This window comes from Myxocyprinus asiaticus, chromosome 15 (assembly GCF_019703515.2).
Source record: "Myxocyprinus asiaticus isolate MX2 ecotype Aquarium Trade chromosome 15, UBuf_Myxa_2, whole genome shotgun sequence".
In the NCBI taxonomy this organism is placed as follows: domain Eukaryota; kingdom Metazoa; phylum Chordata; class Actinopteri; order Cypriniformes; family Catostomidae; genus Myxocyprinus; species Myxocyprinus asiaticus.
In genome coordinates, this window is record NC_059358.1 from 9,319,412 (window position 1) to 9,334,834 (window position 15,423).

Below are 15,423 nucleotides of genomic sequence, written 5' to 3' on the forward strand. Positions count from 1 at the left end.
ATTTGGTGCCTTCCTCAGAAGATCCAGGAGTGTTAGGGGTCGTGTATGACTCAGTTCCCTTTCCACAACACAATCGGAATGGAGGACCAACCACCAGATTGACGGTGAGACCTTACCATGTAGACTGCTTGTGTGTGTGTGTGTGTGTATGTGTGTATTATTATATATATATATATATATATATATATATATATATATATATACATACATACATACATACATACATACAAACATAACACTCACCGGCCACTTTATTAGGTACACCTGTACTATATCTACTTATTCATGCGATTATCTAACCAGCCAATCATGTGGCAGCAGTGTAATGTATAAAGTCATGCTGATATGGGTCAGGAGATTCAGTTTATGTTCACATCAACCATCAGAATGGGGAAAAAATTTGATCTCAGTGATTTGGACCATGGCATGATTGTTGGTGCCAGACGGGCTGGTTTGAGTATTACTGTAACTGCTGATCTCCTGGGATTTTCATGCACAAGTCTCTAGAATGGTGCCAAAAGCAAAAAACATCCAGTGAGCAGCAATTCTGTGGACAGAAACGCCTTGTTGATGACGGAGGTCAACGGAGACTAGCCAGACTAGTTCGAGCTGACAGAAAGGCTACGATAACGCTGATAAACCCTCTGTACAATTGTAGTGAGCAGAATAGCATCTCAGAATGCACAACATGTCGAACCTTGAGGCGAGAAGACCACGTTAGGTTCCACTTCTGTCAACCAAGAACAGAAAACTGAGGCTGCAGTGGGCCTACTATTTGTTACAGAAATGCTCCAACCAGCCCATCTGGCACCAACAATCATGCCATGGTCTAAATCAATGAGATCACATTTTTTCCCCATTCTGATGGTTGATGTGAACATAAACTGAATCTCCTGACCCATATCCGTGTTATTTTATACACTGCACTGCTGCCACATGATTGGCTGATTAGATAATCTTATGAATAAGTAGATGTAGATGTGTACCTAATAAAGTGGCCGGTGGGTGTATATATACAGTATATATATACACTACAGTCAAAAGTTTTGAAACACTTGACTGAAATGTTTCTCATGATCTTAAAAATCTTTTGATCTGAATTCAAATGCTTAAATGTTTGAAGTTAGTTTTGTAGACAAAAATATAATTGTGCCACCATATTAATTTATTTCATTATAAATCTAAAATTTAATAAAATAAAAAAAATGTTTTTGAAATTGATGACTTGGACCAAATATTAAAGAAAAGCAGCCAATAAGTGCCCAACATAGATGGGAACTCCTTCAATACTGTTTAAAAAGCATCCCAGGGAGATACCTCAAGAAGTTGGTTGAGAAAATGTCAAGAGTAAATTTCTGCAAATTCTAGGCAAAGGGTGACTACTTTGAAGATGCTAAAATATAACACAGTTTTGATTTATTTTGGATTTTGTTTAGTCACAACATAATTCCCATAATTCCATTTATGTTATTCCATAGTTTTGATGACTTTACTATTATTCTAAAATGTGAAGAAAAAAAATGATGATAAAGAATGAGTAAGTGTTTCAAAACTTTTGACCGGTAGTGTATATTTATTTATTTATCAGATGTATTAGTGTACACAAAGAGAACTTAAGAATATATACAGTGGCATGCAAAAGATTGAGTACCCCTGGTCAAAATTTCTGTTGCTCTGAATAGTTAAGTGAGTAGAAGATGAACTGATCTCCAAAAGGCATAAAGTTAAAGATGAAGCATTCTTTTCAACATTTTAAGCAATATTAGTGTATTATATTTTTTTTTTTTTTACAATTTTAGAGTGAAAAAAAGGAAAGGAGCAACATGCAAAAGTTGTGTATATGTATATATTCTTGGTCTGGAAGACCAAGAAAACTTTCAGAGAGAACTCCTCATAGGATTGCTAGAAAGGCAAATCAAAACCCCTGTTTGACTGCAAAAGACCTTACGGAAGATTTAGCAGACTCTGGAGTAGTGGTGCACTGTTCTACTGTGCAGCGACACCTGCACAAATATGACCCTCATGGAAGAGGTATGAAAAGAAAACCTTTCCTGCATCCTCACCACAAATTTCAGCATCAGAAGTTTGCAAATGAACATCTAAACAAGCCTGATGCATTTTGGAAACAAGTTCTGCGGACTAATGAAGTTAAAGTATAACTTTTTGGCAGCAATGAGCAAAGGTATGTTTGGAGAAAAAAGGGTGCAGAATTTCATGAAAAGAACACCTCTCCAACTGTTAAGCACGGGGGTGGATCGATCATGCTTTGGGCTTGTGTTGATGCCAGCGGCACAGGGGAACATTTCACTGGTAGAGGAAAGAATGGATTAAATTAAATACCAGCAAATTCTGGAAGCAAACATCACACCATCTGTAAAAAAGCTTAAGATGAAAAGAGGATTGCTTCTACAACAGGATAATGATCCTAAACACACCTCAAAATCCACAATGGACTACCTCAAGAGGTGCAAGCTGAATGTTTTGCCATGGCCCTCACAGTCCCCTGACCTATACATCATCGAAAATCTGTGGATAGACCTCAAAAGAGCAGTGCATGCAAGACGGTCCAAGAATCTCACAGAACTAGAAGCCTTTTGCAAGGAAGAATGGGCGAAAATCCCCCAAACAAAAACTGAAAGACACTTAGCTGGCTACAAAAAGCTTTTACAAGCTGTGATACTTGCCAGGGGGTGTTACTAAGTACTGACCATGCAGAGTGCCCAAACTTTTGCTTCGTGCCCTTTTCCTTTTTTGTTATTTTGAAACTGTAAAAGATGAATATAAAAAAGTAAAATTGCTTAAAATATTAAAGAAATATGTCATCTTTAACTTCAAGCCTTTTGGAAATCAGGCCATCTTTTGCTCGCTTAGCTATTCACAGCAACAGAAATTTTGATCAGGGGTACCCAAACTTTTGCATGCCACTGTAAATGGTACAAAAATAGTGAAAATGCCACTTTCGCGTTCTTTTCCGATTCTATACCAGCATGATTTGTGAATGTTCCTAAGGGCATTTTCTATGCTTCATTGGAAGCAAGGAAATCTGACAGTTCTGTAAAAAGTAGTTAACTGGCACAAATTAGTCAGAGACCTTGAAAAAGTGCAGAATATTTCTTAAGTTTACATCATATTTATATAATGTATTAATTTTTTATGTGAAAATGTTATTTATTTCGCGATTGAAATGAAAACAATCCCAGATTTTTAATGTGGTCTCAGACTTTTGGGTATATTTTCTTACCAAGGTTTTGTAAACATATCCACCCACACAGTGAAACACACACAAGAGTGCTTACTCTCACATGGCTATTCTCAGAAACTTGTGCATGTACATATTGCAAATAAACCCTGGGTGCCTACTGTTTGCTATTTCTCCGGTGTTCTGAGGTCAGGAAGACAGATGGGTGAATCTTTGATGGGTTAGGGAATGAATCTGAGTGCAACAGTTAACCTTAATTAACGATGAGCTATAATTTTTTATTATTAGTTAATGATGCCTAATGCATTAACTAATGTAAATGATTACAACCTTATTGTAAAGTGTTACCAAAAGTAGGGAATGGATCTGATGTCTTTCATGAGTTTTGTGGTCTGATCTGCTCAGGAGAGATGCATTTACGTGAAAACCAGTAGCCCAAACAGCGATGAGACTCAGATAGGAATACTTCACCCTTACCCTATCAGGAACATATTACACACAGTAATAAAAATAGCCTCTGGTACTCTGTGGCCCTCACAACAACGAAAAATTGCTGTTGAATTATTAATTTCTCCCCCACTTAAATCATTATTAATTTAATAGTTAGCAGTCCCTTGCTTAGGACATGTTGTTTTTCCCCCAGCTGGAAAACATCTATGTAGTTGGGAGGCCAGAAATTTCTGAACAAGCATGAAATGCCATTAAAGGAGTTGAGATCTGCTTTGAGCAGTGTTAGCAACCTGAATAACATAATGTAGCTCCCCACGGCTGTGAGATCAGTCACATGAATGGATGTTATTATGACGATTCCAGCTGTTATCATCATAGAAGGCAGTTTTGCCAGTGATGTCATTTTCTAGTGTAATTACTGCAGCCATTTTTGTAATTTGAGAAGTATGTGTGTGTGTGTGTGTGTGTGTGTGTGTTTCAAGGTAATGATGGGGGGTGCATGGTTCGAGCAGGCGTTTGGTAATCCGGATATAGTGTCCAAGCAGACGCTGTTGAATCGAGCCACTCAGGCAGTGACCTCTCACCTGGGTGTCACTTCATCTCCTGTGTGGAGCCTGGTTGCATTACTCAAGGTGAGATTGTGTTTTGAAATGAACCAAAAAGCCATGAGATTGTGTGCATTACATTGATTTTTATCACCATCACAACCACCAAAACAAAATATAAACCGCTCCTTAATTAAATTTGCACTTGAATTAAGCAGCCTATTATAGTGCATCCGGAAAGTATTCACAGCGCTTCACTTTTTCCACATTTTTTTATGTTCCAGCCTTATTCCAAAATGGATTAAATTCATTATTTTCCTCAAAATTCTACAAACAATACCCCATAATGACAACGTGAAAGAAGTTTGTTTGAAATCTTTGTAAATTTATTAAAAATAAAAAATGAAAAAAAATGACATGTAAAGTATTCACAGCCTTTGCTCACTACTTTGTTGAAGCACCTTTGGCACCAATTACAGCCTCAAGTCTTTTTGAGTTCGTTGCTACAAGCTTGGCTCACCTATTTTTGGGCAGTTTCTCCCATTCTTCTTTGCAGGACCTCTCAAGCTCCATCAGGTTGGATGGGGAGCATCGGTGCACAGCCATTTTCAGATCTCTCCAGAGATGTTCAATCGGGTTCAAGTCTGGGCTCTGGCTGGACCACTCAAGGACATTCACAGAGTTGTCCCGGAGCCACTCCTTTGTTATCTTGGCTGTTTGCTTAGGGTCATTGTCCTGTTGGAAGATGAACCTTCTCCCCAGTCTGAGGTCCAGAGCGCTCTGAAGCAGGTTTTCATCAGGGATGTCTCTGTACATTGCTGCATTCATCTTTCCCTCGATCCTGACTAGTCTCCCAGTTCCTGCCGCTGAAAAACATCCCCACAGCATGATGCTGCCACCACCATGCTTCACTGTAGGGATGGTATTGGCCAGGTGATGAGCGGTGCCTGGTTTCCTCTAGACATGACGCTTGCCATTCAGGCCAAAGAGTTCAATCTTTGTTTCTCATTGTCTGAGAGTCCTTCAGGTGTCTTTTGGCAAACTCCAGGTGGACTGTCATGTGCCTTTTACTGAGGAGTGGCTTCCGTCTGGCCACTCTACCATACAGGCCTGATTAGTGGGTGCTGCAGAGATGGTTGTTCTTCTGGAAGGTTCTCCTCTCTCCACAGAGGAATGCTGGAGCTCTGTCAGAGTGACCATCGGGTTCTTGGTCACCTCCCTGACTAAGGCCCTTCTCCCCCAATCACTCAGTTTGGCCAGGCGGCCAGCTCTAGGAAGAGCCCTGGTGGTTCCAAACTTCTTCCATTTATGGATGATGGAGGCCATTGTGCTCATTGGGACCTTCAATGCTGCAGACATTTTTCTGTACCCTTCCCCAGATCTGTGCCTCGATACAATCCTGTCTTGGAGGTCTACAGACAATTCCTTAGACTTGGTTTGTGCTCTGACATGCACTGATAACTGTGGGACCTTATATAGACAGGTGTGTGCCTTTCCAAATCATGTCCAATCAACTGAATTTACCACAGGTGGACTCCAATCAAGTTGTAGAAACATCTCAAGGATGATCAGTGGAAACAGGATGCACCTGAGCTAAATTTTGAGTGTCATGGCAAAGGCTGTGAATACTTATGTACGTGTGATTTTTTTTTTTTCGTTTTTTTTTTTTTTTTTGAATAAATTTGCAAAGATTTCAAACAGACTTCTTTTACGTTGTCATTATGGGGTATTGTTTGTAGAATTTTGAGGTAAATAATGAATTTAATCCATTTTGGAATAAGGCTGTAACATAACAAAATGTGGAAAAAGTGAAGCGCTGTGAATACTTTCCGGATGCACTGTATAAGGTTTTCAGCATAATTTTAAAGTAAAACAAATTTGAAGCAAATAAACAACATGAAAACATTGTTTTGGCCCTCAGATATTGTAATTTATGAATTGTATGAATTTTTGACAATTGTAACACATGACCCAATAAAAATGTGACTACATGCCCTGTCTCGATTTTCAAGAAAAATACCTTTGTCGTAAGAACAAATTTAAAATATTTGGTAAAAATTATAACATTGTTGACCCTTGCCTGAATGTATGCCAGTGTGGTTTGATTATGTTTGCTGGTTTATCCAAAAACTGTAACAAAAAGATGATATCAAAATGTAATCTGGCTTTGAACTAGGTGTTTGATACCAGCATACAATACATGTACAGTATATAATATTAACATTTTTATTTTATATATATATATATATATATATGTATATACACACATACACACTGTATGTATAACTCAGTATACAGTTGTGCTCAAAAGTTTGCATACCCTGGCAGAAATTGTGAAATTTTGGCATTGATTTTGAAAATATGACTGATCATGCAAAAAAAACTTTTATTTAAGGATAGTGATCATATGAAGCCATTTATTATCACATAGTTGTTTGGCTCCTTTCTAAATCATAATGATAACCGAAATCACCCAAATGGCCTTAATCAAAAGTTTACATACCCTTGAATGTTTGGCCATGTTATAGAAATACAAGGTGACATACACAGGTTTAAATGGCAATTAAAGGTTAATTTCCCACACCTGTGGCTTTTTAAATTGCAATTAGTGTCTGTGTATAAATAGTAAATGAGTGTGTTAGCTCTCACATGGATGCATTGAGCAGGCTAGATACTGAGCCATGGGGAGCAGAAAAGAACTGTCAAAAGACCTGCGTAACAAGGTAATGGAACTTTATAAAGATGGAAAAGGATATAAAAAGATATCCAAAGCCTTGAAAATGCCAGTCAGTACTGTTCAATCACTTATTAAGAAGTGGAAAATTCGGGGATCTCTTCATACCAAGCCAGGATCAGGTAGACCAAGAAAGATTTCAGCCACAACTGCCAGAAGAATTGTTCGGGATGCAAAGAAAAACTCACAGGTAACCTCAGGAGACATACAGGCTGCTCTGGAAAAAGACGGTGTGGTTGTTTCAAGGAGCACAATACAACGATACTTGAACAAAAATGAGCTGCATGGTCGAGTTGGCAGAAAGAAGCCTTTACTGCGCCAATGCCACAAAAAAGCCCGGTTACAATATGCCCGACAACACCTTGACATGCCTCACAGCTTCTGGCACACTGTAATTTGGAGTGACGAGACCAAAATAGAGCTTTATGGTCACAACCATAAGCGCTATGTTTGGAGAGGGGTCAACAAGGCCTATAGTGAAAAGAATACCATCCCCACTGTGAAGTATGGTGGTGGCTCACTGATGTTTTGGGGGTGTGTGAGCTCTAAAGGCACGGGGAATCTTGTGAAAATTTATGGCAAGATGAATGCAGCATGTTATCAGAAAATACTGGCAGACAATTTGCATTCTTCTGCATGAAAGCTGCGCATGGGACACACTTGGACTTTCCAGCACGACAATGACCCTAAGCACAAGGCCAAGTTGACCCTCCAGTGGTTACAGCAGAAAAAGGTGAAGGTTCTGGAGTGGCCATCACAGTCTCCTGACCTTAATATCATCGAGCCACTCTGGGGAGATCTCAAACGTGCGGTTCATGCAAGACGACCAAAGACTTTGCATGACCTGGAGGCATTTTGCCAAGACAAATGGGCAGCTATACCACCTGCAAGAATTTGGGGCCTCATAGACAACTATTACAAACGACTGCACGCTGTCATTGATGCTAAAGGGGGCAATACACAGTATTAAGAACTAAGGGTATGCAGACTTTTGAACAGGGGTCATTTCATTTTTTTTCTTTGTTGCCATGTTTTGTTTTATGATTGTGCCATTCTGTTATAACCTACAGTTGAATATGAATCCCATAAGAAATAAAAGAAATGTGTTTTGCCTGCTCACTCATGTTTTCTTTATAAATGGTACATATATTACCAATTCTCCAAGGGTATGCAAACTTTTGAGCACAACTGTATATATAAAATAGGGTTCAACATCAATACAATAAAATATTTGCATTTAACGATAATAAAAACGATAGTCAGTATAATCAAGAAATATAGTTTATTAGCTGAACTGTAGGCTGTTTATAGTTGCCAAGCAAAATAAGGCGTTAATATATAATGCAACTGATGTGCAGTCGCAGGTGTGCATTTATCTGCTATTTTACAATAACTTCAAATGTGGCTCATGCATTTAGAAGTTTGAGTCTGAACTATCCGCTTCTTATTTTTTTTTTATTTATCATTTTAAGCAACATCAAGGCACATTTTATATATATGATAGAATTGCATATTAATTATTAAAGTAGATGTCATATTCCACTGAAAATGTGAGCCATTTAGTTTTATAAATAAAATGTTTGCTCAAAGAAAACTATGAAGACATACTTTAATGTTCACCATGCGACGTACACTCCCAGTCCACCCAGACCAGACATTTGGTTAAAGCAGCTGGTTATTAAGATCAACACTGTGTTCGCGTTAGAACCATGAGCCCACGTTTACAGTTCAACACCTATTAAGTAAGCAGCTTGGTGGGCACATTGTTCTTCATTTCACATGCGAAAAGATCAGAATCATGATTAATTCTAAGGGTCAGAGAGCAGGCTAAAAATGGTCATAAGTGTAGAACATGGCCTCTTTATTTGAATACATATTGACATTTATTTGAAGAAATTACTTCAGATTGTTTTGTCAGCCATGCACGACACCAGCTTTATAGATAATCTCATAGCCACCAGATGTCCTCGGTCTTCTCTCTGTGGTTCTGTTTTGATCTAACATAAATCAAGGCAGATGGTCAATTTCTTTAAACATTGCTCCTGCCTTCTAGATCAGTGAGCAAAACAGAAGGGAATAGTCATGTAACAGGAGGACTCAGGTTGGGTCACTTGTTTTTAGGACATATAAGACTGTCCTGACATGTAGAGGGGTAAGGGGCACTAGCTGATCCTCTTCATTTCAGACTGACTTAATTACATGGTTAAAGAGTAAGATGAAAATACAGATAGCCAGTCTCATTGACTACAGTGACTTTGAGCGGTTTAATTACTGTTACACACTTTCACAAAGAGAAGGGATATTCAGACTGGAAGTGTATTTTCCAGATGAATGCCTTTTTTGAGTTTTGAGGTGTTTCTTTGTGTATTTTTATTTTCATTTTTTTATTAATCTGTTATTAATCTTTTTGTTGTGTTTAGGACTGCATTCCGCAATATCATTTAGGACACTGGAAACGACTTGGTAAGCCAAAGTTTATTTTATGTACCCTTTTCACATAATTTAGCAGGGTAATCCTAGCAAACTATGTTTAATGCACATTATTTTTTTATTTTTTTTTAACTGCTTTGTGTTATAATACCCTGGCAACAGGGCTGGGCTATACAGCTAGAATGGGTTTATCTCAATATTTTGTAGCCTATTGAGGATATACAATATATATATATTGATAATTATGTATTTGCTCTGAAATGGCTCAGAAGTTTTTTTGTTTTTGTTTTTTATCAGTGGAAGCATCATTTTATCCAAGCAGCCACTGTAACCCAAGTAGTTTCAATATTCTAAAGGCACTGAAAAAAAATCTATTTAAAAATAATAAAGGCATGTTTCCCCAGAGTTTGTCACTAAATGAACACCAGTGAGAATGAGGTCTAAGCACTTTCATTGATATGCACTTTCATACTTATACATAGTAACTTAATAAAAAGCATTATTTACCTACATATATTTTTACTAAGACATTTTTTGTGAATAAACAAGGTATGCAAAATCTACTCCACCTTTTTTTGAAACTCAGTTAAATATTGCATAATACTAAAATATTACTGTGGGACAGAGTCAAGTTTATTAATGTAATACTGAATTATCGTTATTATTTTAAGGATTAAATTTGTTTTATATCAAAGTAATATATTTCTGTCCAATTCACCATCACCTGGAGCTTTTATTTTGACACTGAAATCGCAGTGTGCAGTTTACAGTGTTTCGCATCTGGTGAAACGCTATCATCTCCTTTTCTCTTACACGGCGGCGTATGTAGATTTGTATAATAACTTGAAGCAGTTACTAATGTTTGGAATTGTGCGAATGCTTGAACATACATTTTCTTTCTTTCACAATGCATGTGAACTGCTCTTAAAGCACTTAAAACACAAGCTCATGAGCTCATAATATTATGCATGCACAGAACAACACGTCAGTGGTTTATTCTGAAGTGCACACAGACCAAGTTTATCTGTCTTTAATCGCAGTCTTTTGCAGTTTAATAATCGCATACAGTATGAACTTATCACCATTTTTATGTTATTTTGATTAATTGTGCAGCCTTGAAGGATCGTGAAATTAGTATACTGTTGGGCTCTTTATGAAATTTAATGGCCAAACAAAAAGCACATTAAAATCATTTTGATATTCACGATATTGCTTCATTTTATATAGTCAGCAAAATCATCACGATTATATCATGAATATTCAGTATGTCATCCAGCTCTACCTAGCAATAAGAAAAAATTTAATAAAAATCAAGCAACCTACTGTCCATCTTTTTTTCCTTCTGACTGCAGTAATCTCTCTTTTGGGAAGTTGTGAAAATGTAATAGAGAATTAAGCTCCATACACCCATGTCAAAGTTGACCTTGCCATAGTTTATTTTGGGGGGAATATATATATATATATATATATATACACACACACACACACACACACACACACACACACCGGCCACTTTATTAGATACACCTGTACATCTACTTACTGTATTCATATGATTATCTAATCAGCCAATTGTGCGGAAGCAGTGTAATGTATAAAATCATTCAGATTTGGGTCAGGAGCTTTGGTTAATGTTCACATCAACCATCAGAATAGTGAAAAAATTTGATCTCAGTGATTTCAACCATGGCATGATTGTTGGTGCCAGATGGGTTGGTTTGAGTATTTCTGTAACTGCTGATCTCCTGGGATTCTCACACAAAACAGTCTCTAGAGTGTACTCAGAATGGTGCCAAAAACAAAAAAACATCCTGTGAGTGGCAGTTCTGTGGACGAAAACACCTTGTTGATGACAGAGGTCAGTGGAGAACGGCCAGACTGTTTCAAGCTGACAGAAAGGCTACGGTAACTCAGATAACCACTCTGTACAATTGTAGTGAGCAGATTATCATCTTAGAATGCACAACATGTCAAACCTTGAGGCGGATGGGCTACAACAGCAGAAGACCACGTTGGGTTCCACAGAGCCACAGAAAACTGAGGCTGCAGTGGGCCCACAATTTGTGTACCTCAGCAGAAATGCGAATATGTCAGACCAGGCGATGTTTTTCCAATCATTTACTGTCCAGTTTTGGTGAGCCTGTGTCCACTGCAGCCTCAGTTTCCTGTTCTTAGCTGACATAAGTGGTACCCGGAGGGATCTTCTGCTGCTGTATCCCATCCGCCCTCAATATTCGACATGTTGTATGTTCAGAAATGCTTTTCTGCATAGCACTGTTGTAACGTGTGGTTATTTGGGTTATTGTCACCTTCCTGTCAGCTTGGACCAGTCTGGCCATTCTCCTCTGACCGCTGTCATTAACAAGCCATTTTCTTCCACAGACCTGCTGCTCACTGGATGTTTTTTTGTTTTTTGCACCATTCTCTTTACACTCTAGAGACTGTTGTGCATGAAAACACCAGATCAGCAGTTACAGAAATACTCAAACCAGCTCGTCTGGCACCAACAATCATGCCACGGTCTAAATCACTGAGATCACATTTTTCCCCATTCTGATGGTGGATATGAATATTAACTGAAGCTCCTGATCCATATCTGCATGATTTGATACATTACATTGCTGCATGATTTGATACATTACATTGCTGCTGCACGATTGGCTGATTAGATAATCTCATGAATACAGTAAGTAGATGTACAGGTTTATCTAATAAAGTGGCCAGTGAGTGTATATATTGTGTGTGTGTGTGTGTGTGTGTGTGTGTGTGTATATAATTTATTTTATTTTTTTTATTATTATTTTTATTTTTTTTTTCAGAAAAGATGAGGCAATACATCAACAACCACAATCTGCCCCTGACACTGACGGGAGCTTCCTACGATGGTGTCTCTGTCAATGATGTTATATTCAGTGGGCGGACTGCTGCTGAGGGTCTCGTTGGAAAAATATAAATGAAATTTTCATTTTTTGACTGAGTGAGATGCTTTTATTGAAGACAAATATTTTATGTTTCATAATATTGTGATTCCTATGAAGAATTTAAAAAAATGCATACTACACTAATGTGTAGCACAACATACTTTACTTGGGGTTTGAATGGAAATTTAAGTGTCAGGATTATAGTGTACAGCAGCGTAGTGTCTGGAAATCTAATAAATTATTAATGATGAATTATTAATGTCAAGAGAACCTTATTAAAACTTCCAAGCAAAAATGAGCCGCCAAATAATTTACTTCCTTAATAATATCACACAATTGTAGCCAAATAATTGTAGAACTTGGTTGTCCCCATTTGGCACATAATTTTTTTTTTTTTTTTTTTTGGTGAAATTGAACTTGAAAAAGAATGTAATATTTTGAATCAGTTTAAATTGTTTTTTAACATCTTGGCTAGAATATTGTCAAGAGTTTTTCCTAGAACCTCTGCTTGTCTGTATCAGTCTTGCCATTAACAAGGCTGCATTTATTTACATCTTTCAAAATGCAACATTCACCACCTCGGCAGCTTTCAAGAGTGGCCAGGGGTACGGTTTTTGAAATATAGCAAAACTTCACCTGTAACCTCCATTTCTAGACTGACATGATGTGCTATTAGATCTGAGTGTCTTTTTTTGCACTAAAAATGTCCATTACATTGAAGTACCATCAAAGGCAAATTTACAACTTATATTTGCATTTGAACCGAGCAGCAGATTGAAAATGGTTGGGTGCGACTGAAGCTACGTCTTCGCGTGAGTGTGTAATTAGCATAATAGATATTGCATTATAGCAATCTTGAATGTAAAGTTTTATTAGGAGTGTTATGTTAATTATGTAACTCAATCTATTCCATGAAAAGAGTTGTCTTTATCAAGTGTACAACTATTCAGTAAATTATCATGTATTTTTATACATATTATGTTAAAGTGGTGCTCTTTAAATATGATCAGCATTAAAAATGATTGAGATGTGTTTGATATGTTTCGTGTAATGTGGTATTTTATAATAATGGATAGGTTTACTTTGTATGGATTGATGTCAGGAGCAGTTAATCAGCTAATCAGGAGTATACATTAATAAAAGACAAAGCACGAATCAAATATTAAATGTGCCAATTACTAAAGCCCACCCCCACCCTATGAAGCCCCTATCAGACAAATGGCGAGGTCAACTTGGAATGTTATGGTTTGTAATTAAATGTTTTGTTTTCACCTCTGGGTCTGTTGACCACTCAGTTGGAAAGTGATTTGACAGAAGGCACACCGTCAAACGTGGATAAAGAAAGCTGTGCCTGCCAGCAACATTTCAGTGTTTCTGTACAAGTCCTTGTTGGTTTTGTTATTTGTGCATTTTAAGCGATTTCCTGTCTGGCTTCATAAAAACTTTTGATACTGCCACTAATCATTATTTCAAATGTCAATCTTGACAGCAGTTCCAGGTCTAGCAATATTTTTATTTTTCTCCTTTTCTCTTATTTGACTCATTCACAAAAGACTAGCAGACACTATTTTAGCATTTGTTTAGCACAACACCTCATTATAATGATGCAAAATCAAAAATCAAAGACAAGGATTTGAACAAACCTCTAACCCTAAGGATAAAAAGTATGTTTTTGCTACTGATTTGACTGATACATCAAATCATGCTGTTTGTTGAGGAGAGTTCTGTTTTACTAATGATCTGGTTTAGGATTTTGGCCTCACGGAAAATTAAGTGACAGTGAATTAAGTGACATTTTTTGCAAAATGACAACGTGGTTCACTGCACCTATCGCTGCCCATCCAAAGTTAAATGTCCACTGTGTGATACTAAAAGAGAGTTAAATTTTCTCCCAAACAGGTGAGGTTTTTAAGGTTAATACTCTATCATGTAGAGGTACAGCGATAATGGATTTTACTGATACCAATATCTAAGGTGTTGAAAGACAGATAACCGATTATTCAATTTTAAAATCAATTTATAGAATATATATATATATATATATATATATATATATTAAAAAAATTTTTTTATCTTACTATGACAGGCACAGAGATAGAGGCAAGGACAGTCCAAAAATGAATAAAATCCCAGATGGAGTTTATTATGCAACCAAAATCCCAATACTAACCAGAAAATAATTCAAATTTGGTGCAGAACGCTGGATTTTTAACTGTGAAGAAGCCTGAAATACACTGTGGACTCTTATTACGAAGACTTGGCTCTGTTACAATGCTCTATATGTAAGCATTTACCAAATAAAGTTTTTTTTTGTAGCCAATATATTCACCAGATCAAGTGTTTTGTAAATAAGTATTTCATAAGATGCTGTAATATATATCACAGTTTCTTTGCATGCCCTTGCTTTAATTTAGAACACTTGATTACCTAATGAAAATTTGCACTGAATGAGGATAAAAAAATATGGGTGAATATTGTCAACTATGAAAGATATTCAGCAAGAGAATATCTGAAGTGACATTCAGCAAATCCCCACAAGGTGTCTTTTATTTAAGAAGCTATTTTTATATGTGGAAACATATTTAAAAAGTTTTTATGTTTTGTTTGTGAGGAACAGGGTGAGAAGTGTTTAGGAACTGATAATCTGCTTTACTCAAGAATTGTGTGAAAGTGAATAAAAGTTGTTGTTGTAGAGCCTCTGTCATTTATTTCACCAGGAAAATTCCACGATATATAAAACGTCACGTAAAAATCATTTAGCTAAAATGATGGTAGTAGCATGATTCTATGGGACCAGGTTACACATAGACTACATTGAAGGAGTGATCAGAGCCATATTGCACCCAGAATATCATACAGACATGTGAGCTCTTTGACTTGGACCAGTAAGTAACCTCCCCGAACACCCTAGCAATCGCATAGCAATTTGCTAACTTCATAGAAATGCCTTGGCATCCATCGTCAACACCCTAGCATCGTGGCAGCAAGTTTTGCATGGGTAAGCACCAATCTCAAAAAAGAACTATTTCTTATTAATATTGCTGCATCACAAACATTCTCATTGCACATGTGGACCAACCAATGAACAAAATATCTACTTTTCAAATATTTACTTTCCATTTTTATATTTCATACCCACCCTGC

At 37.0% G+C, this 15,423-nt stretch overlaps 1 protein-coding gene across 2 annotated transcripts in view; it reads left to right on the plus strand.

Moving 5' to 3' along the window:
- Positions 1-14,973, plus strand: part of ppox (protoporphyrinogen oxidase) — a 36,544-nt gene extending 21,571 nt beyond the window's left edge. For both annotated transcript variants that reach the window (XM_051719854.1, XM_051719853.1), the window contains exons 10-13: positions 1-104; positions 4,132-4,281; positions 9,349-9,391; positions 12,178-14,973. The exon at positions 1-104 is cut by the window's left edge and continues 10 nt beyond it. In XM_051719854.1, coding sequence (XP_051575814.1) covers positions 1-104; positions 4,132-4,281; positions 9,349-9,391; positions 12,178-12,311 — 431 coding nt within the window. In that variant the 3' untranslated portion in view covers positions 12,312-14,973. The remainder of the gene's footprint in view (positions 105-4,131; positions 4,282-9,348; positions 9,392-12,177) is intronic.
- The last annotated feature ends 450 nt before the right edge of the window (positions 14,974-15,423 follow it).